Below are 27,801 nucleotides of genomic sequence, written 5' to 3' on the forward strand. Positions count from 1 at the left end.
ACTGAGACTAGGAAACACTGTCACCAGTGAAAAATCTATGATAATCATTTCAATTAGCATTTTTCTACGGCTGGCCATGCTCTCCACCTGGCTACCCCTATCTCGGCCAACAGCTCTGCACCCCCCACAGCAACTTGCCCAAGTCCCCCCCCCCCCCCCCCCCCCCCCCCCCCCCCCCGCTTCTCCTTCACCCAAATCCAGATAGCTAATGTTCTGAAAGAGCTGCAAAATCTTGACCCCTACAAATCAGCTGGGCAAAACAAACAACAGTCTCTTTCTAAAATTATCTGCTGCAATCGTTGCAACTCCTATTACTAGCCTGTTCAACCTCTCTTTAGTATCGTCTGAGATCCCTATAGATTCAAAGGGGGAGACACTCTAGACCCAAACTGTTACAGACTTATCCTGCCCTGCCTTTCTAAAGTTATATATCTATCCTGCCCATCTAAAGTCTTCGAAAGCCAAGTTAACAAACAGATCACCGACCATTTCAAATCCCACGTACCTTCTCCGCTATGCAATCTGGTTTCCGGGCTGGTCATGGGTTCACCTCAGCCACGCTCAAGGTCCTAAATTATATCATAACCTCCATTGATAAAAGAGAGTACTGTGCAGCCGTCTTCATCGACCTGGCCAATGCTTTCGACTGTCAATTACCGCATTCTTATCGGCAGACTCAACAGCCTTGGTTTCTCAAATGACTCTCGCCTGGTTCACCAACTACTTCTCAGATAGAGTTCAGTGTGTCAAATCAGAGGGCCTGTTGTCCGGACCTCTGGCAGTCTCTATGGTGGTGCCACAGGGTTTAATTCTCAGGCCGACTCTCTTCTCTGTATACATCAATGATGTCGCTCTTGCTGCTGGTGAATCTCTGATCCACCTCTACGCAGATGACACCATTCTATATACCTCTGGCGCTTCTTTGGACACTGTGTTAACAAACCTCCAGGCGAGCTTCAATGCCATACAACACTCCTTCCGTGGCCTCCAACTGCTCTTAAATGCAAGTAAAACTAAACGCATGCTCTTCAACCGATCGCTGCCCGCACCTGCCCGCCCGACTAGCATGACTACTCTGGACGGTTCTGACTTGTGGACAACTACAAATACCTAGGTGTCTGTTAAGACTGATCTCTTATTCCAGCCTCACATTAAGCATCTCCAATCCAAAATTAAATCTAGAATCGGCTTCCTATTTTGCAACAAATCCTCCTTCACTTATGCTGCTAAACATACCCTCGTAAAACTGACTATCCTACCGATCCTTGACTTCGACGATGTAATTTACAAAATAGCCTCCAACACTCTACTCAGCAAATTGGATGTAGTCTATCACAGTGCCATCCGTTTTGTCACCAAAGCCCCATATACTACCCACCACTGCGACCTGTATGCTCTCGTTGGCTGGCCCTCGCTTCAAATTTGTCGCCAAACCCACTGGCGCCAGGTCATCTATAAGTCTTTGCTAGGTAAAGCCCCGCCTTATCTCAGCTCACTGGTCACCATAGCAACACCCACCCGTAACGCACGCTCCAGCAGGTATATTTCACTGGTCATCCACAAAGCCAACACCTCGTTTGGCCGCCTTTCCTTCCAGTTCTCTGCTGCCAATGACTGGAATGAATTGCAAAAATCACTGAAGCTGGAGACTTATATCTCCCTCACCAACTATAAGCATCAGCTGTCAGAGCAGCTTACCGATCATTGCACCTGTACACAGCCCATCTGTAAATAGCCCACCCAACTAAAACTGAAATTCTGAAATTCTTGTAGGAAATCCTGTTTCAGTCTTCCAGAGATTTGAGACTGGGACGGAGGTTCACCTTCCAGCAGGACAATGACCCTAAGCATACTGCTAAAGCAACACTCGAGTGGTTTAAGGGGAAACATTTAAATGTCTTGGAATGGCCTAGTCAAAGCCCAGACCTCAATCCAATAGAGAATCTGTGGTATGACTTAAAGATTGCTGTACACCAGCGGAACCCATCCAACTCTGAAGGAGCTAGAGCAGTTATACCTTGAAGAATGGGCAAAAATCCTAGTGGCTAGATGTGCCAAGCTTATAGAGAGATACCCCAAGAGACTTGCAGCTGTAATTAATGCAAAAGGTGGCTCTACAAAGTATTGACTTTGGGGGGATGAATAGTTATGCACGCTCAAGTTTTCAGTTTTTTTGTGTTATTTCTTGTTTGTTTCACAAGAAAAAATATTTTGCATCTTCAAAGTGGTAGGCATGTTGTGTAAATCAAATGAAACAAACCCCCCCAAAAATCTATTTTAATTTCAGGTTGTAAGACAACAAAATAGGAAAAATGCCAAGAGGGGTGAATGCGTTTGCAAGCCACTGTGGCTTATCTCTTTGGTTCTGTAGGGTATAAGGGAATAAACACACTCATGTAAACAGTGGCCTGGTCAGACATGAATACTGTAGCCAACAGTGGAGGCTGCTGAGGGGAGGACGGCTCATAATAATGTCTGGAACGGAACAAATGAAATGGCATCAAACACATAAAAACTTTGTGTTTGATATCATTCCACCTATTCTGCTCCAGCCGTTGCCATGAGCCCGCCCTCCCCAATTAAGATGCTACCAACCTCCTGTGGTAGCCAAGCCTATACATCAAGCCGCTGTGGTAGCCAAGCCTATACATCAAGCCACTGTGGTAGCCAAGCCTATACATCAAGCCACTGTGGTAGCCAAGCCTATACATCAAGCCACTGTGGTAGCCAAGCCTATACATCAAGCTGCTGTGGTAGCCAAGCCTATACATCAAGCTGCTGTGGTAGCCAAGCCTATACATCAAGCCACTGTGGTAGCCAAGCCTGTACATCAAGCCGCTGTGCCTGGGGATATATACAGTACATACAGTGGGGTGCAATGTAGAGGCATTACACTGATGTGTGCAGAGGGCTGGGACGACAAATACATGAGGGGCCCTAATCGAGGACATGAGTATGGTTACCTGACCTGGAAAAATTCCAGGCCCTAGTTCAAAGCTATAGGGTATATAGGCTATAAGGGCCCAGAGTTGTTCCTCATCAGGTTGTCAGGAAGGAATGCTGGCCCTATACATGATATTAAAATAATCTGTGAAAGACAGAAACTAGTAGAGTTCAGCTCCATGAGATAGTGCCTGGATGTGTCTCTCTGAAGCCTCTCTCCTATCTGTGTCAAGGAGCAAGCCTTCTGTGTTCTGGCCCTGGGTGTCTCAGTGAAAAACAAGAGTGTCTCAGGGACACCAAATTAGGCTCTTAAATTACATGTCAGAGTAATTTGGTAAAAGAGGGGCACAGTGTATTCCTCCTCAGCCACTGAATCTCACCACTCAGATCATCTCTCTGAGAGGATTACCTATTTCTGAGACACCCCAAATATCTACCTTATCTGTCTCCCTCACTCTCTCTTTCTGAGACACCCCAAATATGTACCTTATCTGTCTCCCTCACTCTCTTTCTGAGACAGCCCATCTTCCTCATTCCCGCTGTTACCTTCCTCTCTCCATCTCCCTCAGTCTCTCTCTCGTCTTCTCCTCTGAACTCTGTTCTCTCTCCAATACAAGTACACCAAATCAAGTGAAATGAAATTGAAACAACAAACATCAAGTTGACCACTTAGCGCCTTAGTTTCTTGTCCTCGCTTGTTCACTGTCTCGGGGAGTCAAATGTAAATCTCTGATTTGGCAGGCTTCCCAAGTCCCTGCTGGCTGTTTTCTCAGTCTCACTCTCTACACTGTGGTTGTTAGGTGATTAAATGAATGTTTGTCAGAGTCCGTAAGAAATATTGCTTTGTAATTGGATTAAACCACCAACACCAGATGTAGGAAATCACTGGGTAGTTAACGCCTAGTAGAGTTAATGTGTATTTTGACCACATGCAGATAGTCTCAGTCTGCATCCCAGATGGCACCCTATTCCCTACATACTGTACTACTTTTGATCAAGGCCTGTATAGGGAAAAGGGTGCCATTGGGACGCAGGCTCAGCCCGACTAAGCATAACATGAGAATCATGAGCGCCGTAGCCGCCCAGACAATGAGTATTCAGTGTTAGTTCCTGACCCGCTGTATCCTGCATTCCATCCAGCTTTTCCGCCTGCCGTCGGAGCAACGGTGACATGGGTGTAATTACTCAGATCAATGAGGTCAGGCAGCCTCCCTCGCTCTACAGGCTGTAATCAGAGTAATTACAGCAGATACCTCTCCTCTGCACTGTAATCCCTGCCATACAGAGAGAGAGAGAGAGGTTTGGGTTTGGGTGAAAAGGCTGGTGGCTTAATTAAGAAACATTGGTACTGAGATGGCCTGAGATTCAGACAATAAACACTAGGTGTCAAGCAGACAATTACCCCTCTGTCAGACGTGGCTGTAGGTTCAGCCCTAGGGCACTGTGACTGAGTAATACCAATGTGGTGGGCCAAATGTCACCCTATTCCCTATTCCACTATATAGGGAATAGGGTGCAAGTTCGGACGCACCCATCCGAAGACCAATGTACTGTATCCTATCGGAATACAACTATAGGCTGTTGAACCAGCTATTCCTCATGTTTATACCATGGCAGCAGAAGCATTTCAGGCTTGTAATGTGGATGTAGAATCCCAGAAGTGCTGTAATAACCAAACCGGGCTAATGGTGACTGTGATGGAGCGATCTCCACTGTGCTGTCCCTGCTGTGGTTAGTACTGCACACTGCCTGGAATGATGAGTGAAGCCATGAAATTACATTGTACCACAGATTCAACCGTTACGTCAACACTTCAGGAGTTCTATTGAGTGCTATACTCAACTATTTTAGACATAGGATTCCAAAAGTAGAAGGCCACTTTATCCTATCCTAGGATAGGATAAAGCAATCCTTCTGCCCCCCCCCCCCCCCCTTAAAAGATTTAGATGCACTATTGTAAAGTGGCTGCTCCACTGGATGTCATTAGGTGAATGCACCAATTTGTAAGTCGCTCTGGATAAGAGCGTCTGCTAAATGACTTAAATGTAAATGTAAATGTAAAACATTAAAGTGAATGTCAGATGGTGTCAACACGTATTTGTATCATAGTTTCCTTACAAATCAAATCTCTGTAAACATTTATGTCATGACAATTAATGTTTAATATGGGATGTAAACTTGAACAAATGCTAAATAAATATGTGAACAAATCAAAACAGACTGATTTTTAAAGAAATGATGCTGCTGATGTCAACTTGATGAAGAGGCAGCAGAGCAGCGGTCCCATCAGGGAGTGATTTAGACTGGCATTTAGAAAAACAAATCTCTCTCCCCTATGTGTCCTAAACTCACACTGCACTGGGAGATATTAAACAGACAAATTGGGTCTTATGAGAAACGAGCCGGGAGGATTCAGAATATACAGCAGGTTAAATACATTTTGGGAGAAAAGATAAATCAATTCACCTTTTGCAATAATATTCCTCCGAATTCTACTAAAAGACCCAGTGTAGTCAAGTGTACACGTATTCCAATGTTACCCGGCCAAACGCATCAATATTTTGTTGCACTACACAGATCAGTCCATTACCTTGGGGGTATGGATGGACCTCGGGGCTGAAACCACCCTTAGTCCTGTGTCTGCTCTGCAACACTCCTGTCTAGCCCATTCTACTGATGAAACCTGCGTTAGTCTAGCCAAGGAAGATTAACAATAGAAAATAACAGAACAGAGGAGACAGTGTCCTGTCTGTGTCCTTAATGTGTTACCTACATTCTAGCAGTACATACATAATATGTGTGGTAAGATATGTCCTGAGTAACACGGGTTAGTTGTCAGAACTACTTGGTGCACGACTCTCTTCTCTGTATACATCAATGATGTCGCTCGTGCTGCTGGTGATTCTCTGATCCACCTCTACGCAGACGACACCATTCTGTATACCCCTGGCCCTTCTCTGGACACTGTGTTAACTAACCTCCAGGCGAGCTTCAATGCCATACAACTCTCCTTCCGTGGCCTCCAACTGCTCTTATATGCAAGTAAAACTAAATGCATGCTCTTCAACCGATCGCTGCCCGCACCTGCACGCCCGTCCAGCATCACTACTCTGGACGGTTCTGACTTAGAATATGTGGACAACTACAAATACCTAGGTGTCTGGTTAGACTGTAAGCTCTCCTTCCAGACTCACATTAAGCATCTCCAATCCAAAATTACATCTAGAATCGGCTTCCTATTTCGCAACAAAGCATCCTTCACTCATGCTGCCAAACATAGACTCATTAAACTGACCATCCTACCGATACTCGACTTCGGCGATGTCATTTACAAAATAGCCTCCAACACTCTATTCAACAAATTGGATGCAGTCTATCACAGTGCCATCTGTTTTGTCACCAAAGCCCCATATACTACCCACCACTGCGAGCTGTACTCTTTCCTTGGCTGGCCCTTGCTTCATACTCGTCACCAAACCCACTGGCTCCAGGTCATCTACAAGTCTCTGCTAGGTAAAGCCCCGCCTTATCTCAGCTCACTGGTCACCATAGCAGCACTCACCCGTAGCACGCGCCCCAGCAGGTATATCTCACTGGTCACCCCCAAAGCCAATTCTTCCTTTGGGTGCCTTTCCTTCCAGTTCTCTGCTGCCAATGACTGGAATGAACTGCAAAAATCACTGAAGCTGGAGACTCATATCTCCCTCACTAGCTGCCAGAGCAGCTCACAGATCACCGCACCTATACATAGCCCATCTGTAATTAGCCCATCCAACTACCTCATCGACATACTGTATTTATTTATGCTCCTTTGCACCCCAGTATCTCTACTTGCACATTCATCTTCTGCACATCTACCATTCCAGTGTTTAATTGCTATATTGTAATTACTTCACCACCATGGCCTATTTATTGCCTTACCTCCCTTATCCTACCTCATTTGCACATGCTGTATATAGACTTTTTCTACTGTATTACTGACTGTATGTTTGTTTATTCCATGTGTGACTCTGTGTTGTTTTGTGTCAAACTGCTTTGCTTTATCTTGGCCAGGTCGCAGTTGAAAATGAGAACTTGTTCTCAACTAGCCTACCTGATTAAATAAAGGTGAAATAAAAATAAAAAAAATAAAAATGAAACAGTGACCTTCAGCATTCAGTCTCTGCAGATATTCAGAGCTGCAATAGGATCAGTGGCATTTCTCTCCATAGGTGGCTAAAGCACATATAGTACTTGGCTAAATAAGAACAGTGTTACCAGTCATTTACTTTTGCAGATGTTATCGCAGGTGCAGCGAGATGCTTGTGTTTCTAGCTCCAACCGTGCAGTGATAATACTTAGCAATACAAAACAATACACACATAATCCCAAAAGTAAAAAGAAAGAAAATAAGAAATATCAGTTTAATAAAGTTTGGGCAGCTTTAAGGGATTCAATTCTTCTAAGCAGATGTAACTTGTCCATTCATTGGCTAGATGCAGTTGTCAAAAGTAGGACTCAATAGTTAATCAAGCCATTCAGACTCAGAGACAAATACACAACGCAGAAGAGATTGGGTCTGTTTGTCAGTCGGAGGGATGAAATGGTTTTACACTCGAGGTCCAAACTCATCTGACAACCAATCAGTCAGTGATTGTGATTCTGAGGCAAAAGTGATGTGATACCACATCACCATTACATCAGTGGGTTGTCTAGGCTATCTACGGGTAAAACGGTACACTAAAGCTCTGGGGGATTGCTTCCTGAAGAGCCATAAACACGTCTCGACATCTGTCATAGAAAGAGTGGAAAACATGGCTCTTGGGCCTCAGTCCAATAATATGTATTTGACACTGTGATCAGTTTGATTTATGCTGAGAGAGCGAGAGAGAGAGCGAGAGCGAGAGCGCGAGAGAGAGAGAGAGAGAGAGAGAGAGAGAGAGAGAGAGAGAGAGAGAGAGAGAGAGAGAGAGAGAGAGAGAGAGAGATCGATCAATGCCTGCACAGTGAGATCAGTCTGTGGGTAGCATGACATGGGGTGCTGCAAGTTCTTCTGAAAAGCTCATAATCTTGCAATATTACAATATTCAGCACACAGGATTAAGTGACAGCGTCCTGACACATCTGGAACTGTGTGAAAGGTGTGAGGGCATGACTCATGGTTCTTCAAGGGAAATAATCACCAAACCTGATGCGTTAGAGATGAGTCATAAACGTTGTGTCATCCCTAATTATAGATCTTGCAACAAAAAAAAGGACCAAATTCGGGTTTCATGCTGTTTTGGTGTTTATTGGTTGCATACACATATTTAGCAGATGTTATTGCGGGTGTAGCAAAATGCTTGTGTTCCTAGCTCCACGGTGTGTCATGCCCAATTATAGCTATTTCAAAACAAACATTTGACCAAATTCAGGCACGTTTCTTGTTGTTTTGGTGTTTAAATAATAGTGTAGAATACATTTTCTGGCACACTGTAGATCCCAGAGCCTGTGCGTTGGAAAGCTTAAAACAGTTGAAACATTTTAAAAAATGTGTTGTTGCCAACCATGCTACATGCCATTTACAATCAAGGGTTTAGGATTCAATGTTGTGTGCAGTTGATTGGTGGCATTTCATATGCCTTTTCATATCAGATCAAACATTCCTAAGTAACTTATCTAAAAAGTATAAAATACTAATAACCCCCTTTAGGCTACTGGGCTTCAAGAAGCTTGATAGTAGGAAGTGTAACGCTTGAAGAAAAATACAGTAGTCTACAGTACATAAGGAGTGTACAATTAAACCGCTTATTTTACTAACTCTTATTGCTCAAAAAATGATTCCAAAAAATCCATAACAGCATGTTCTGTTGCCAAAAAAGCTGTTAAATTCCCAATGCTGTCCAAGGACCTGGAAAGATGCATTATCATTGTTGCCTAATGCAAATAAAATACAGTAGAGGAATATAATTTACAGGAAGGTAGCTATGACAGCAGATTTAGCCTATCATTGCAATGTAAATACTTTTGTAAAGCAGATATTTGATCACATAACGCCACAGCAGTAAACTGGGAAACAAATATATGATAGGCTAGCATTTGTATATAATTATAACTTTAGTTTCAGCTAGTTTGCTATTACTGCTCGAACAATTCAGCGTTGTCGCTACTTCGCCCGGTAGACGCGTCTACATCAGCACCGTGACATGCACCATGCATCCCTCCAGTTATTATATCAGAGAGCTACGAAGGAGCTCCGGCCCCCGAGCACTCACCTAACTTTTGCGGCCACAGAAGAAATTGCATCGGTCCTTAAAGTCTTCCTTTTGGACCCGGCAGTTCCCATGCTGAAGTGGAAACGACACAAGATAAAAGCCAGATCATTCCACTGATGGGCGAGCAGATATGAAGGAAGAAAAACGTTCGTAGAAAAAACGGAGGGAAAGCGGAACCATCGCACCTGGAGAAAAACTCCCCCTTTTCGCTGAGTATTTTTTTAAACCAGTTTTGTTATTTCATACTCATTTAATTTCAATCTATAAAGCTCACGTTAAAGATGGAAAGCTTGTAGTGTGTGACTGCAAGCGCACCAACAGCAGATGCACTGGTGGCTCGTTGCGCGCGGTTGACTGCCTCCCTCTGTTGCGCTCAACTCCTCATTGATTCAACTGAAGCGGAGAGGAATGGACGGACAGGAAGGAAACGACAGCCATAAAAGGACTGCACCCCCCCCCCCCCCCCCGAAGTAAATAAATAAATAAATAACACACACACACACACACACACACACACACACACACACACACACACACACACACACACACACACACACACACACACACACACACACACACACACACACACACACACACACACACACACACACACACAGTCAAGTCACGGAATGACATGACTGTAGCGGGTGAGGGCTGGGTCATTCAGAGCCGTCTATGGAACATACCAGAAGTGTGCTGTTTGAATAGAACAGCCCTAAAAATTGTCAAAAAACCCAAGCCACTCCAGTCATAGACTGTTCTCTCTACTACCGCATGGCAAGCGGTACAGGGCTAACCGGGCTATCTGCGCTGTGTCCCACCCACCACCCGCCAACCCCTCTTTTACGCTACTGCTACTCTATGTTCATCATATATGCATAGTCACTTTAACCATATCTACATGTACATGCTACCTCAATCAGCCTGACTAACCGGTGTCTGTATGTAGCCTCGCTACTGTATATATATATATATCCCATTGAATTGTGCATCCTATGGCACAATTATTATTTATGAAGAGGAAGTAAGTCAGCCCTTGCCTCAAAGCAAAGCCTGAATCATCATCTATCTTGGTGACCTTGTCACTGACATCAACACATTATATACCGAGATGACATCATTGACCAACCACACCATCCATCTAACCAAATTCTATTGGCAGGTGTGGTTTACTGCTGTGGACAACACCCCAAGCTCCAATAGCTATTTCAGCACCATGGACAACCCCCACTCCACTCTCCACAACAACTCTTTCAGCACCACGGACAGTGTCTATGATGGAACGGCAGCATGTAACAGCAATGTAAAAAAAGAAGAAAAAAAAGATATGTGGCATCATCCCAGATGGCACCCTATTCCCAATATAGTGTACTACTTTTGACCAGCGCCCGTCAAAAGTAATGCACTATATAGGGGGTAGGGTGCCATTTGGGATGTGTCATGTGTCTTTGGAACCACAGGACTGACGGGTTGCTACTGAGGACAGCAGAGACTTCCAGACAGAGACCAAGGGATGGGTAGAGAAGTGGAGAAAGTATGGTTCATTTACACACACTTGACACTGAGATATCAGTGTGAATTTTTCCCATGCCTGCTGAAAAGCAAGAAGGAAATTCATTTATTGAAAATGAAAAATTAATTTCTGTTTTGTCTATTTGTGTGTGCGAACCACCCTTCACTTTTGAAATATTGTAGAGGAAGAAAGTAGCGTGAATGTTTTCCCCATATTTGTAGAAGAGATTACAGCCTGATAGATTAGAAACAGAGTTCCATGTGGACATCATAGAGAACACAAATGCTAAGAGCACATTTGGACATCTGACCATGCAGATGTACTTACTAGCGAGTCCTCTTCAGATTTGCAGCCAAAAGAGGAAGAGTTAAGACAGTCTCCTGGGGGTGTGTTTATTAGTACAATGGGCAGATAGTGAGAGAGAAATTCAGACCACAACATTAGCCAGGGATGGGTTTGGCTTTAGGAGAGAAGTTTAGGTCTTTTTAGAGAGGTTTTGGGCAATTTTAAATAATCAAAATGATTGCGAGACAGTTATAGAGATGAGTACCTGCCTTTTTCTATACTTAAAGGTGCCGTCTGGCAAGCATGGTGGGTACTTGTCTGCTTGGCCAGACCTATGGTTGGCCCTGCCCAGTCTTAGAGATGGATGGAATATAGGATTTAACTAGGACAAACGCAAATGAATAGGCATGAAGTGCAGGCAGCATTCACACACAGACAAGCCGTGGGCACCCATCCCAACCTCCAAATAACATTAAAAGGTCTGAATACAAACAAAGCCTGTCTCATAATTATATTATACTAACAATTACTAACAATTATATTCACAGGCAATGTAAATGTACTTTCTTTGCAAATAGTTTCTCCTGTTGGGTCTCCACGGTTTTTGTTTACATGAGTGCAGCCAGTATTGAGCATCTAAAAATGGCCGTCACATGGTCACCAAGATGACCGCCAACATGGGCGTGTCTTCCCTCCCAGAGAATCCAGTTCAACAGCACCTCACGTACACTCCCCTGTGTCTTTGTTTGTACAGGGAAGCTTGAAGTTCTCCTTCTCTCTCTCTCGCAGTGACATGCTGGGAGTTTTTTTGGAGTTTGAGTGTTTGGTGTGGAGGGCTCTGTCCTAACTTATTTTCTTGATTATGTCCTTGGTCTTTTCTTTCAATTTTTATTTTCTATGGTGGAGGGTTAATGCACTATTTGTTTTAGCGGTATCCACTGTTTTTTCCCCCTCAAAGTTAGGGTGGAAGAGGACAGAGTTTTAGTTTCCTGGGGTTTGGAAGGTGTGGTGTGCATGATGGCATCTCAGCCTAGCACGGAGGAGACGCTGTAGTTACGGCATGGTTTCAGGTGTGTTCCTGAGAATGGAGTTAAGGTGGAGGAGGTTCTGCTCGCGGTCTGTGAACAGGTAGGAGCTGAATTTAAACATTCCGCTTCCAGAATGCGATGGCTGTGTTCATGAAAAGAGCTAATTTGGTGGGTAGGCTCATTGCTAATGGAATATTTTTAAGGGGTGTGTTGGTGCCAATTTCGCCTCTTCCTACCCATTTGAACAGGGTGGTAGTCGCAAATGTGCCTCTATTTAATACGGATGATCAAATCAGGAAAGAGCGGAGTAGTTTTGGTAAGTTTGCTAGCGGTTTTTGTGTACTGTCGGTAGGTTTTCAAGCAGATGCCGTTAAGCATGTTGTTTCGTTGCGGAGGCAAGTGTTCATGTTTCTGAATAACAATGAGCAACAGCTAAATGTGCATTTTAAAGTGAGGCATGGGGAGGGGCTCTACGCAGGGTTTGCCAGCACAGATAGTCTACGGTGTTTTGAGTGTGGGGATTTGGGGATTTGGGGCATAAGAGCTTTGCGTGCCCATATAAAGGCCGTAGACAAGGTGAGGGTACAAGAGCCAGTGGGGGAAATCGAGGTCAATGTGCAGGGGGCAATGAGACGCAGGCAGCAGAGGCTGGGCCTAGTCATACCAGTGATGGTGGTGTAGATGAGGCTGAGCCTAGTCAGGCTAGAGATGGTGGGGTAGCTGAGCCTGGGCCTAGTCATGCTATGGAGGATGGTGTAGATGAGGCTGGGCCTAGTCAGGTTATGCTAGTGGATGAGAAGAGTATAGTGGGGAAGTGTAAGAAACTGGGGGGAGGAGGAGGGTGTCAAGCGGAAAAGGAAAAAGGGGGAGAAGAAAGGAGGTTAGAGGGGAGAGGCTGGGGTGGTCAAAGGCACCAAGGAACCATTTCCTGGTGCTGGGGGGAGGCCCCGACTAGAGAGAAAGGGCAGGTGGTCAGGATGGGAGATGGAGATGAGGAGGAGGAAAACGAGTCTGAGGAAGAGGATGATGAGGGGGCCTTTTTTTCAGACTCCTCCTCAATGGGTCCAGAGCTGACAGCCAGTCAAGTAGAGGAGGGGTCAAAGTACACGGTGAGGGAACTGACAAGGTTCCTGAAAAGTGGAAAAAAGTATTGTTTTCTGATCCGAGAATGTTTGTAAGATCAGCACAACATCCTATGAGAAATGAGGGGCATGGTGTCCTCTCACCCAGGAAATGGTTTATGTTGAGGAAGTGGGTCACAATAGTGCATAAAGGTCTATCTTCAGACGCTGTTCAGATGAATAGTTTCTTTCTGGCACTGGGGCTTTTTGAGCAATGCTATTGGTCTCTTTCTTTGCTGACTTTTCTCCCACTTCTTATGGAGACTCTTTAGATAGGCTCGCTTAATATAAATGGCGCCAGAGATCCGGGAAAGATGAGTGTGTTGGGTGAATATGTGTAACAAAAAAAAGTACAGGTGTTGTTTCTGCAGGAGACGCATAGTGATGTGGTGAATGAAGTCAGTTGGGGGCTCTGGTGGAAGGGGGCAAGTGTGTTGTGCCAAATTTTAGTGCAGAGGTGGCAGTCCTTTTTGTACGGGATCTGTCTGTAAAGATGTGCTCCTAAAAGGAGGTGTGTAGGGTTAGGCTGCTTGTTGTAAAAGCAGAAATTAACAACGTGGGGTTTGTCTTTATAAATGTGTATGCGCCTAACACAGGGAGAAAGAGGGGGGGGGGGGTTCCTTGTGGGTGTCTTAGACAGGAATTCTAACAGGTAGCGCCCAAGGAGACGGCGGGGACTGGAACTGCACAATGGATTTTACGAAAGACAGAAATGGGGAAGAGCCTCATTCAGTGTCAGTGGGAGTGTTAAGGGACATCATTAATCAGTTTGACCTAGTGGATGTTTGGAGAACTAAACTTCCTGACACAAGACAGTATACATGGGTGAAGGTCTTTGGGGCTAGGGTGAGTGCAGTCCGACTTGATCATTTTTACATGTCTAGGAATCAGAGCAATAGGCTGTTGGGCACTACCATTCTCCCTGTGGGTTTTTCGGATCACCACATAACCGTGGCTTGGCTGTCCATTTCACCAGGGCCTCGGCATGCATCCAATTGGATGCTTTAATGTAAAGCTCTTACAGTATGCTACTTTTTGCTCTGGTTTCCAGATTTTGGGGGAAAGTTGGGGGCAGCAAAGAGAGAGGAGTATGAGTCAATGGTGGGATGTGGGGAAAGTCCAAATTCGGCTCTTCAGTCAACAGTATACAGCTCTGTCATCCTCAGAGGCTAGGAGAGTATTGGAGGAACTCAAGCGTAGTATTAGTGAGATGGAGGTAGAGATGGTGGGGCAAAGCAATGTAGGCCTCCAGGCTAATTTAGCTGAATTAAGTAGGGACCTGGGCAGTTTTTACAGGTTAAACCAAAGGGAGCACTTGTAAGAGCTAGGTTCTCAATGCTCAAGGAGATGGACACTCCCAGCTCTTTCTTATTTGGTTTGGAAAGACAGAGCGGTGAAGCCAAGGGTATGCATTGTCTAAGGCTGTCTGATGGGCGGGTGACCTCTGTGGTAGGGGAGATGCGGACTGTGGAGTTTTATACTGAGTTGTATAGGGCAGAACTGTGTGATCCTATGTGTGTTCAGGTCTTGTTTGCAGAGCTCCCTAAGCTCTCTCTGGCACAGAGGGATGAAATGGACATTCCTCTGTTGTCCCATGAACGGGCAGTGGCTGTAACCCAGATGTCCCATGGCCATGCACCAGGGGTCGATGGACTCCCAGTGGACTTTTAAAAGAAATTCTGGGGAATAATTGGACTGGACTGTTTTTGCATGTTGCGTGAATGCATCGGGGTAGGAGAGTTGCCGATGAGCTGTCGTCGGACGGCTCTGACTCTCCTGCCAAAAAAGGGGACTTGTGTGAACTTAAGAACTGGATGCCGGTGGAATTGCTCTGTGCAGACCACAATATATTTGCCAAGGTCCTCTCTAACAGACTGAAGTCCCATCTGGACTCTATAATACACAAGGACCAAACATATTGTGTACCGGGATGCACAATCACGGACAACATGCTCTTAATCAGGGACATGTTGGACTTGTCGCGAGGTTTTAATGTGAACTTTGGACTGGTCTCTTTAGATCTTGGCCATGTTCTGTTATAATCTCCACCCGGCACAGCCAGAAGAGGACTGGCCACCCCTCATAGCCTGGTTCCTCTCTAGGTTTCTTCCTAGGTTTTGGCCTTTCTAGGGAGTTTTTCCTAGCCACCGTGCTTCTACACCTGCATTGCTTGCTGTTTGGGGTTTTAGGCTGGGTTTCTGTACAGCACTTCGAGATATTAGCTGATGTACGAAGGGCTATATAAAAAAAACTTGATTTGATGATCAAGAGAAGGCTTTTGATAGAGTGGATCATGAGTATATTTTTAATGTGATGTCTGTTTTTGGATTTGGGGAAAGGTTTTTGACCTGTGTGAAGATGTTGTATGCTGGGGCGTTATGTATGCTCAAGGTGGGAGGGGGGCTCAGTAGGCCAGTCTGTGTGAGATGGGGCATTAGACAAGGATGCCTTCTATCGGGGCAGTTAGCCATTGAGACTTTTTTGGGCCTGCTACACAGGAGACTGCAAGGAGTGTGCTGGACAGGCATGGGTGTGTTGGCAGGCATAGCAGTGTCAGCGTATGCAGATGACATTTCTGTGATTGTTAGGGATGGTCAGGATATGCAGGCACTGGAAACTAGTCTGAAGGTGTTTGAGGGAGCTTCGTCAGCTGAGGTAAACTGGGGCAAGAGCAAAGCTCTGTTATGTGGGGCATGGGGGGATTAGGGCCACTCCTCTGCTTCCAGGGGGTTTGCAGTGGGGTTGTGAATGGCTTAAAATGTTGGGGGCGGGAGGCCTCGCGGGTGGCGCAGTGGTCTAGGGCACTGCATCGCAGTGCTAACTGCGCCACCAGAGTCTCTGGGTTCGCCCCCAGGCTCTGTCCCAGCCGGCCGCGACCGGGAGGTCCGTGGGGCGACGCACAATTGGGCTAGCGTCGTCCGGGTTAGGGAGGGTTTGGCCGGTAGGGATTTCCTTGTCTCGTCGCGCTCCAGCGACTCCTGTGGCGGGCCGGGCGCAGTGCGCGCTAACCAAGGGGGCCAGTTGCACGGTGTTTCCTCCGACACATTGGTGCGGCTGGCTTCCGGGTTGGAGGCGCGCTGTGTTAAAGAAGCAGTGCGGCTTGGTTGGGTTGTGCCTCGGAGGACGCATGGCTTTCGACCTTCGTCTCTCCCGAGCCCGTACGGGAGTTGTAGCGATGAGACAAGATAGTAATTCCTAGCGATTGGATACCACGAAAATTGGGGAGAAAAGGGGATCAAATTTAAATAAAAATAAATAAATAAAAAATAAATAAATAAAAATGTTGGGCTCGGAGAGGTGGGTCAGGAAGAACTGGGAGGGGCTGTCACAGGCAGTGACTGCCCCCTGGGAGGGGCAGCCCCCTGGGAGGGGCTGTCACAGGCAGTGATGTTAAGACTGGTCAGGTGGAGGTAGGGTGCTGATAATCAACAACCTGGTGGCATCTTCCCTGTGGCATAAACTGGCTGTCCTCAACCCCCCCTGCTCGCAGACCTGCAACACAAACTGGAGGATTTTTTTCTGGTCGTTCCATCACTGGCTGAGGGCGGCAGTGTTGTACATGACCGTCCACGAAGGAGGGCAGGGTGGCTGCTTTCCGACTAAAGGCGGTGCAGAGCCTGCTGTACCATACTGATGTCGGCTGGAGGGAACCAGCATGCGCGCTGCTGAGGAGAACTGGCGGATTAGGGTTGGACTGGCAGCTGTTCCTCATGAAGCTGGAGAGGATGAGTACAGCAGGTCGCTCAGACTTTTACTCCGCGGTGCTGAGGGCCTGGCAGCTGCTAAGGACCACACGAGAAGGGGGTGTGGAGCCTGGGCTGTGGGTGTGGGAGGAGCCTATCTTCCACAACCCAGTCATGCCTTTGAGATCGGATCAGTCGGCCACCCTGCAGAGGCAAGTGATGGCAGCGGGTTTGCTAAGGCTGGGTGACCTGCGACTGCTGGGAGAGGAGGAAGTCCTGGCACAACAAACAGGAATAACGTCTCTTAGGCTGCTGGAGAGATTCGTGAAGGAGGGTCCAGAAGGCACTGTCTGAGTCGGTAAGGGGGATGTTTGAGCGGCCAAAGGGGGAGGGTCCACCAATGTTTCCGCCACTGCAGGTGACGGCAGAGACTGGGGACTGGCAAGGGGTTTTGGAGGACTTGTTCGATTTTAACACTCCGAGCCTAGGCGAGTTTGAGGGGGTGGGAGGTAAAGCCGTCTACAACCTCTGCATTAAGGTAAGGAACATTAGGAGCCTAACAGGAGTGAAGGCACATCATTAATGATTACTGAAATGAAGATGTTTCATTAAAGGAAGACAAAAAGTCAGTCTCTCTCTCAAGCAGCACTAGCTCCAACACACATAGCTGACAAATGGACTCCCATGAATATTTAAGAAGCCATCTGTGTTCTCCTCCTGTTGTGGTCTAACGCTGCTCGCGTCCCGCTGCCCATCTAAAATGACAGTAGGTTTAACACTACACACACACACACACACACACAACCCTAACACTGCTCCCGTAGAAAATCCAGGTTGGAATATTCCTGGAATCAGGAGGCAATAAGCAGGAATTCCGGAATCTTCCAACCAGGATTTCTGGAAAATGTGGGAATTTTGAGAGTTACTGGAATGTTGTAACCCTACACAGAGAGGAAGGCTGCGTGGAGAAGTGAAGAAGTGGAGACAGAGCGATGTATAAGAAAGGACGGAGCAGCTCTCAGCAAAGTGTGAATAAATACAGCCCTACTGAAATCCTACACACTGTGAATAAATACAGCCCTACTGAAATCCTACACACTGTGAATAAATACAGCCCTACTGAAATCCTACACACTGTGAATAAATACAGCCCTACTGAAATCCTACACACTGTGAATAAATACAGCCCTACGGAAATCCTACACACTGTGAATAAATACAGCCCTACTGAAATCCTACACACTGTGAATAAATACAGCCCTACTGAAATCCTACACACTATGAATAAATACAGCCCTACTGAAATCCTACACACTGTGAATAAATACAGCCCTACGGAAATCCTACACACTGTGAATAAATACAGCCCTACTGAAATCCTACACACTGTGAATAAATACAGCCCTACGGAAATCCTACACACTGTGAATAAATACAGCCCTACTGAAATCCTACACACTGTGAATAAATACAGCCCTACTGAAATCCTACACACTGTGAATAAATACAGCCCTACTGAAATCCTACACACTGTGAATAAATACAGCCCTACTGAAATCCTACACACTGTGAATAAATACAGCCCTACTGAAATCCTACACACTGTGAATAAATACAGCCCTACGGAAATCCTACACACTGTGAATAAATACAGCTCTACTGAAATCCTACACACTGTGAATAAATACAGCCCTACTGAAATCCTACACACTGTGAATAAATACAGCCCTACTGAAATCCTACACACTGTGAATAAATACAGCCCTACTGAAATCCTACACACTGTGAATAAATACAGCCCTACTGAAATCCTACACACTGTGAATAAATACAGCCCTACTGAAATCCTACACACTGTGAATAAATACAGCCCTACTGAAATCCTACACACTGTGAATAAATACAGCCCTACTGAAATCCTACACACTGTGAATAAATACAGCCCTACGGAAATCCTACACACTGTGAATAAATACAGCTCTACTGAAATCCTACACACTGTGAATAAATACAGCCCTACTGAAATCCTACACACTGTGAATAAATACAGCCCTACTGAAATCCTACACACTGTAAATAAATACAGCCCTACTGAAATCCTATAAAGTGTGCATAAATACAGCCCTACTGAAATCTTACACACTGTGAATAAATACAGCCCTACTTAAATCCTATAAAGTGTGCATAAATACAACATTGTACCTACAGTGCCTTCGGAAAGTAGTCAGACCCCTCGACTTTTCCCAAATTTTTATAAATTAGAAAACATTTCTAAAAACGTGTTTTTGCTTTGTAATTATGAGGTATTGTGTGTAGATTGATGAGAAAAAAAAACACAATTTATTCAATTTTAGAATGAGGCTGTAACGTAACAAAAATTGTTATTTTTTCACCGAATGCACTGTACAGTACAGATGATTTCAAACATAATGAATATTATTGTACTAGATTGCCAGAGAAAATAGCAGTCTATTTGAATGAATATGGATGGACCTAGTGTACAGTTGAGTGTTGTACTGTACTGACAGGACTATCACAACTTGAGGACAGAGCACTGAGTGTCCCACACATTTAGTTGTGAAATGCACTTTGTTGGAGGACCAAGTCAATAAATGATACTGTCATACTGCTGGTAAGCTGTTGCTGATGAGGGCACCCACCAGGTTGTAGGTACCAGTAATGAACAGGGGTGAAGGATGGAGACAGACCCAATGAGAATAGTGGTGGGAACATACACTCTGCTCCGTGCTTTCTCTTTTACATACCAGACCTGGATTCAAATACTAGTTGAAATCTAACAAAAACTTGTAGCATTTGCTTTAGACTGCCTTGAGTGACAGATAGGCAGGGTTTGCAGTTTTGCTTCTGTTCTATTGGCTTCATTGTGCCAGGCAAGCTCTATCAAGCCAAGCTCTATCAAGCCAAGCTCTATCAAGCCAAGCTCTAGTATTTGAAATTATTTCCAATAGAGTTTGAACACAGGTCTGTTACACAGAAGTCCCAGACATGCAGTACTCTCCAACTGTACTTGTACTACTGTTCAACATGAACAGAGAACAGACATGCCTCTGCTCTGTGACTCCCTATCCCTGCCTGCCATACACACGCTGGAGATCCAATGAATCAGACCCTACTCAGCTTCACAGCAGGACATATAGCACACTGTGTCATGAAAAACACCAAAACAGACTTACCTATGAAATGAAAATAGTATTGGAAAGGACAGTGATGGAAAGCGGGGCTGAATCCACATACTGTATAGGCTGTATATTTTACACAGACACAGTCCATGAAATGCTTTCATGCTATGCTCTTTGCTTCATATATATTTACTTCATACAGTAAATTATCTTTGACTACAGGCAATCATGATTGTGGAGAACAACTGGTTCATGCTGCGCTCTTTGCTTCATATATCTCATGATTGCATTGCGGAGGACAACTAGAAATAATAGCAGAATTGTTTGTTGATCCTACTGGTTGGTTGTCAATGCAGCATGATAACTGTCAATGAGGTGAGGGAGAGGGACGCTACAGTTAGGTTTAACAGGGCCAGGTGAGGCAGAGGGACGCTACAGTTAGGTTTAACAGGGCCAGGTGAGGCAGAGGGACACTACAGTTAGGTTTAACAGGGCCAGGTGAGGCAGAGGGACACTACAGTTAGGTTTAACAGGGCCAGGTGAGGCAGAGGGACGCTACAGTTAGGTTTAACAGGGCCAGGTAAAGCAGAGGGACGCTACAGTTAGGTTTAACAGGGCCAGGTAAAGCAGAGGGACACTACAGTTAGGTTTAACAGGGCCAGGTAAAGCAGAGGGACACTACAGTTAGGTTTAACAGAGCCAGGTGAGGCAGAGGGACACTACAGTTAGGTTTAACAGGGCCAGGTGAGGCAGAGGGGCGCTACAGTTAGGTTTAACAGGGCCAGGTAAAGCAGAGGGACACTACAGTTAGGTTTAACAGGGCCAGGTGAGGCAGAGGGACGCTACAGTTAGGTTTAACAGGGCCAGGTAAGGTAGAGGAACACTACAGTTAGGTTTAACAAGGCCAGGTGAGGCAGAGGGACGCTACAGTTAGGTTTAACAGGGCCAGGTGAGTCAGAGGAACACTACAGTTAGGTTTAACAGGGCCAGGTAAGGCAGAGGGACACTACAGTTAGGTTTAACAGGGCCAGGTAAAGCAGAGGGACACTACAGTTAGGTTTAACAGGGCCAGGTGAGGCAGAGGGACGCTACAGTTTGGTTTAACAGGGCCAGGTGAGGCAGAGGGACACTACAATTAGGTTTAACAGGGCCAGGTAAAGCAGAGGGACTCTGCAGTTAGGTTTAACAGGGCCAGGTGAGGCAGAGGGACACTACAGTTAGGTTTAACAGGGCCAGGTAAAGCAGAGGGACAATACAGTTAGGTTTAACAGGGCCAGGTAAAGCAGAGGGACACTACAGTTAGGTTTAACAGGGCCAGGTAAAGCAGAGGGACACTACAGTTAGGTTTAACAGGGCCAGGTGAGGCAGAGGGATGCTACAGTTAGGTTTAACAGGGCCAGGTGAGGCAGAGGGACGCTACAGTTAGGTTTAACAGGGCCAGGTGAGGCAGAGGGACACTACAGTTAGGTTTAACAGGGCCAGGTGAGGCAGAGGGACACTACAGTTAGGTTTAACAGGGCCAGGTGAGGCAGAGGGACGCTACAGTTAGGTTTAACAGGGCCAGGTAAAGCAGAGGGACAATACAGTTAGGTTTAACAGGGCCAGGTGAGGCAGAGGGACACTACAGTTAGGTTTAACAGGGCCAGGTAAAGCAGAGGGACACTACAGTTAGGTTTAACAGGGCCAGGTGAGGCAGAGGGACACTACAGTTAGGTTTAACAGGGCCAGGTAAGGCAGAGGGACGCTACAATTAGGTTTAACAGGGCCAGGTGAGGCAGAGGGACACTACAGTTAGGTTTAACAGGGCCAGGTAAGGCAGAGGGACGCTACAGTTAGGTTTAACAGGGCCAGGTAAGGCAGAGGGACGCTACTGTTAGGTTTAACAGGGCCAGGTAAAGCAGAGGGACACTACAGTTAGGTTTAACAGGGCCAGGTAAAGCAGAGGGACACTACAGTTAGGTTTAACAGGGCCAGGTGAGGCAGAGGGACGCTACAGTTAGGTTTAACAGGGCCAGGTAAAGCAGAGGGACGCTACAGTTAGGTTTAACAGGGCCAGGTAAAGCAGAGGGACACTACAGTTAGGTTTAACAGGGCCAGGTAAAGCAGAGGGACACTACAGTTAGGTTTAACAGAGCCAGGTGAGGCAGAGGGACACTACAGTTAGGTTTAACAGGGCCAGGTGAGGCAGAGGGGCGCTACAGTTAGGTTTAACAGGGCCAGGTAAAGCAGAGGGACACTACAGTTAGGTTTAACAGGGCCAGGTGAGGCAGAGGGACACTACAGTTAGGTTTAACAGGGCCAGGTAAGGCAGAGGGACGCTACAGTTAGGTTTAACAGGGCCAGGTGAGGCAGAGGGACACTACAGTTAGGTTTAACAGGGCCAGGTAAGGCAGAGGGACGCTACAGTTAGGTTTAACAGGGCCAGGTAAGGCAGAGGGACGCTACTGTTAGGTTTAACAGGGCCAGGTAAAGCAGAGGGACACTACAGTTAGGTTTAACAGGGCCAGGTAAAGCAGAGGGACACTACAGTTAGGTTTAACAGGGCCAGGTGAGGCAGAGGGACGCTACAGTTAGGTTTAACAGGGCCAGGTAAAGCAGAGGGACGCTACAGTTAGGTTTAACAGGGCCAGGTAAAGCAGAGGGACACTACAGTTAGGTTTAACAGGGCCAGGTAAAGCAGAGGGACACTACAGTTAGGTTTAACAGAGCCAGGTGAGGCAGAGGGACGCTACAGTTAGGTTTAACAGGGCCAGGTAAGGTAGAGGAACACTACAGTTAGGTTTAACAAGGCCAGGTGAGGCAGAGGGACGCTACAGTTAGGTTTAACAGGGCCAGGTGAGTCAGAGGAACACTACAGTTAGGTTTAACAGGGCCAGGTAAGGCAGAGGGACACTACAGTTAGGTTTAACAGGGCCAGGTAAAGCAGAGGGACACTACAGTTAGGTTTAACAGGGCCAGGTGAGGCAGAGGGACGCTACAGTTAGGTTTAACAGGGCCAGGTGAGGCAGAGGGACACTACAATTAGGTTTAACAGGGCCAGGTAAAGCAGAGGGACTCTGCAGTTAGGTTTAACAGGGCCAGGTGAGGCAGAGGGACACTACAGTTAGGTTTAACAGGGCCAGGTAAAGCAGAGGGACAATACAGTTAGGTTTAACAGGGCCAGGTAAAGCAGAGGGACACTACAGTTAGGTTTAACAGGGCCAGGTAAAGCAGAGGGACGCTACAGTTAGATTTAACAGGGCCAGGTAAAGCAGAGGGACACTACAGTTAGGTTTAACAGGGCCAGGTAAAGCAGAGGGACACTACAGTTAGGTTTAACAGGGCCAGGTAAAGCAGAGGGACACTACAGTTAGGTTTAACAGGGCCAGGTAAAGCAGAGGGACGCTACAGTTAGATTTAACAGGGCCAGGTAAAGCAGAGGGACGCTACAGTTAGGTTTAACAGGGCCAGGTAAAGCAGAGGGACACTACAGTTAGGTTTAACAGGGCCAGGTGAGGCAGAGGGACACTACAGTTAGGTTTAACAGGGCCAGGTGAGGCAGAGGGACACTACAGTTAGGTTTAACAGGGCCAGGTGAGGCAGAGGGACGCTACAGTTAGGTTTAACAGGGCCAAGTGAGGCAGAGGGATGCTACAGTTAGGTTTAACAGGGCCAGGTGAGGCAGAGGGACACTACAGTTAGGTTTAACAGGGCCAGGTGAGGCAGAGGGACGCTACAGTTAGGTTTAACAGGGCCAGGTGAGGCAGAGGGACGCTACAGTTAGGTTTAACAGGGCCAGGTGAGGCAGAGGGACGCTACAGTTAGGTTTAACAGGGCCAGGTGAGGCAGAGGGACACTACAGTTAGGTTTAACAGGGCCAGGTAAAGCAGAGGGACACTACAGTTAGGTTTAACAGGGCCAGGTGAGGCAGAGGGACACTACAGTTAGGTTTAACAGGGCCAGGTAAAGCAGAGGGACGCTACAGTTAGATTTAACAGGGCCAGGTAAAGCAGAGGGACGCTACAGTTAGATTGAACAGGGCCAGGTAAAGCAGAGGGACACTACAGTTAGGTTTAACAGGGCCAGGTAAAGCAGAGGGACACTACAGTTAGGTTTAACAGGGCCAGGTAAAGCAGAGGGACACTACAGTTAGGTTTAACAGGGCCAGGTAAAGCAGAGGGACGCTACAGTTAGGTTTAACAGGGCCAGGTAAAGCAGAGGGACGCTACAGTTAGATTTAACAGGGCCAGGTAAAGCAGAGGGACGCTACAGTTAGGTTTAACAGGGCCAGGTAAAGCAGAGGGACACTACAGTTAGGTTTAACAGGGCCAGGTGAGGCAGAGGGACACTACAGTTAGGTTTAACAGGGCCAGGTGAGGCAGAGGGACACTACAGTTAGGTTTAACAGGGCCAGGTGAGGCAGAGGGACGCTACAGTTAGGTTTAACAGGGCCAAGTGAGGCAGAGGGATGCTACAGTTAGGTTTAACAGGGCCAGGTGAGGCAGAGGGACACTACAGTTAGGTTTAACAGGGCCAGGTGAAGCAGAGGGACGCTACAGTTAGGTTTAACAGGGCCAGGTGAGGCAGAGGGACGCTACAGTTAGGTTTAACAGGGCCAGGTGAGGCAGAGGGACGCTACAGTTAGGTTTAACAGGGCCAGGTGAGGCAGAGGGACACTACAGTTAGGTTTAACAGGGCCAGGTAAAGCAGAGGGACACTACAGTTAGGTTTAACAGGGCCAGGTGAGGCAGAGGGACACTACAGTTAGGTTTAACAGGGCCAGGTGAGGCAGAGGGACACTACAGTTAGGTTTAACAGGGCCAGGTAAAGCAGAGGACACTACAGTTAGGTTTAACCGGGCCAAGTGAGGCAGAGGGACACTACAGTTAGGTTTAACAGGGCCAGGTAAAGCAGAGGGACGCTACAGTTAGGTTTAACAGGGCCAGGTGAGGCAGAGGGACACTACAGTTAGGTTTAACAGGGCCAGGTGAGGCAGAGGAACGCTACAGTTAGGTTTAACAGGACCAGGTAAAGCAGAGGGACGCTACAGTTAGGTTTAACAGGGCCAGGTGAGGCAGAGGGACACTACAGTTAGGTTTAACAGGGCCAGGTGAGGCAGAGGGACACTACAGTTAGGTTTAACAGGGCCAGGTGAGGCAGAGGGACACTACAGTTAGGTTTAACAGGGCCAGGTGAGGCAGAGGGACGCTACAGTTAGGTTTAACAGGGCCAGGTGAGGCAGAGGGACACTACAGTTAGGTTTAACAGGGCCAGGTGAGGCAGAGGGACACTACAGTTAGGTTTAACAGGGCCAGGTGAGGGAGAGGGACGCTACAGTTAGGTTTAACAGGGCCAGGTGAGGCAGAGGGACGCTACAGTTAGGTTTAACAGGGCCAGGTGAGGCAGAGGGACACTACAGTTAGGTTTAACAGGGCCAGGTGAGGCAGAGGGACACTACAGTTAGGTTGAACAGGGCCAGGTGAGGCAGAGGGATGCTACAGTTAGGTTTAACAGGGCCAGGTGAGGCAGAGGGACGCTACAGTTAGGTTTAACAGGGCCAGGTAAAGCAGAGGGACACTACAGTTAGGTTTAACAGGGCCAGGTGAGGCAGAGGGACACTACAGTTAGGTTTAACAGGGCCAGGTGAGGCAGAGGGACGCTACAGTTAGGTTTAACAGGGCCAGGTGAGGCAGAGGGACGCTACAGTTAGGTTTAACAGGGCCAGGTGAGGCAGAGGGACGCTACAGTTAGGTTTAACAGGGCCAGGTGAGGCAGAGGGACGCTACAGTTAGGTTTAACAGGGCCAGGTGAGGCAGAGGGACACTACAGTTAGGTTTAACAGGGCCAGGTAAAGCAGAGGGACACTACAATTAGGTTTAACAGGGCCAGGTGAGGCAGAGGGACGCTACAGTTAGGTTTAACAGGGCCAGGTGAGGCAGAGGGACGCTACAGTTAGGTTTAACAGGGCCAGATGAGGCAGAGGGACACTACAGTTAGGTTTAACATGGCCAGGTAAAGCAGAGGGACACTACAGTTATGTTTAACAGGGCCAGGTGAGGCAGAGGGACGCTACAGTTAGGTTTAACAGGGCCAGGTGAGGCAGAGGGACACTACAGTTAGGTTTAACAGGGCCAGGTGAGGCAGAGGGATGCTACAGTTAGGTTTAACAGGGCCAGGTGAGGCAGAGGGACGCTACAGTTAGGTTTAACAGGGCCAGGTAAAGCAGAGGGACACTACAGTTAGGTTTAACAGGGCCAGGTGAGGCAGAGGGACACTACAGTTAGGTTTAACAGGGCCAGGTGAGGCAGATGGATGCTACAGTTAGGTTTAACAGGGCCAGGTGAGGCAGAGGGACGCTACAGTTAGGTTTAACAGGGCCAGGTAAAGCAGAGGGACACTACAGTTAGGTTTAACAGGGCCAGGTGAGGCAGAGGGATGCTACAGTTAGGTTTAACAGGGCCAGGTGAGGCAGAGGGACACTACAGTTAGGTTTAACAGGGCCAGGTAAAGCAGAGGGACACTACAATTAGGTTTAACAGGGCCAGGTGAGGCAGAGGGACACTACAGTTAGGTTTAACAGGGCCAGGTAAAGCAGAGGGACGCTACAGTTAGGTTTAACAGGGCCAGGTGAGGCAGAGGGACACTACAGTTAGGTTTAACAGGGCCAGGTAAAGCAGAGGGACGCTACAGTTAGGTTTAACAGGGCCAGGTAAAGCAGAGGGACACTACAGTTAGGTTTAACAGGGCCAGGTGAGGCAGAGGGACGCTACAGTTAGGTTTAACAGGGCCAGGTAAAGCAGAGGGACGCTACAGTTAGGTTTAACAGGGCCAGGTAAAGCAGAGGGACACTACAGTTAGGTTTAACAGGGCCAGGTGAGGCAGAGGGACGCTACAGTTAGGTTTAACAGGGCCAGGTGAGGCAGAGGGACACTACAGTTAGGTTTAACAGGGCCAGGTGAGGCAGAGGGACACTACAGTTAGGTTTAACAGGGCCAGGTAAAGCAGAGGGACACTACAGTCAGGTTTAACAGGGCCATGTGAGGCAGAGGAACACTACAGTTAGGTTTAACAGGGCCAGGTGAGGCAGAGGGACACTACAGTTAGGTTTAACAGGGCCAGGTAAAGCAGAGGGACACTACAGTTAGGTTTAACAGGGCCAGGTGAGGCAGAGGGACACTACAGTTAGGTTTAACAGGGCAGGTGAGGCAGAGGGACGCTACAGTTAGGTTTAACAGGGCCAGGTGAGGCAGAGGGACAATACAGTTAGGTTTAACAGGGCCAGGTGAGGCAGAGGGACAATACAGTTAGGTTTAACAGGGCCAGGTGAGGCAGAGGGACAATACAGTTAGGTTTAACAGGGCCAGGTGAGGCAGAGGGACGCTGCAGTTATAACCTCACCAGGTCCCTGAGCTGTAAACTCTTGGTCTTTTAGAAGTAGCATGTCTCTCTCTCACACACACTCAGAACACACTGACAAATGCACACATACAACTACACACGTACGCACCCACATACACACACACTTAAACATACTCGGCTGCCCAAAATCATGTCTGACATTGAATCCATTCTCTGCCCACTATGGTAATTACCATATTGTACACATGTCTTCACATTGCATAGCTGTCTTTTGATCTACACATTGAAGCAGGGTTGCATTATTGCTAATTACTGTTCCGACCTTGCTCAAGGATACAGCAATATACCTCTAATTCACCAGCAGGGATGTTATGAGAATTCATTTAAATATGACCTTGGAGAGCCAACTGACAATACAAACATTCAGCTGATGGATTGGCCGCCAATGAGATGACAGTCCTGGTGAGAGAGTTAGTTGCTCTTTAATGATCATGGAGAGATATTGGAAGATGAAAGG

At 47.0% G+C, this 27,801-nt stretch overlaps 1 protein-coding gene across 1 annotated transcript in view; it reads right to left on the reverse strand.

Annotated features, from left to right (window-relative positions):
* The window catches only part of LOC129826586 (NMDA receptor synaptonuclear signaling and neuronal migration factor-like), an 80,916-nt gene extending 71,355 nt beyond the window's left edge, over positions 1–9,561 (reverse strand). Inside the window, exon 1 of the mRNA XM_055887487.1 lies at positions 9,177–9,561. Within this exon, the coding sequence (XP_055743462.1) occupies positions 9,177–9,247 (71 nt within the window). The 5' untranslated portion in view covers positions 9,248–9,561. The remainder of the gene's footprint in view (positions 1–9,176) is intronic.
* Positions 9,562–27,801: the final 18,240 nt, after the last annotated feature.

Source organism: Salvelinus fontinalis, chromosome 28 (genome assembly GCF_029448725.1).
Source record: "Salvelinus fontinalis isolate EN_2023a chromosome 28, ASM2944872v1, whole genome shotgun sequence".
Taxonomy (NCBI): domain Eukaryota; kingdom Metazoa; phylum Chordata; class Actinopteri; order Salmoniformes; family Salmonidae; genus Salvelinus; species Salvelinus fontinalis.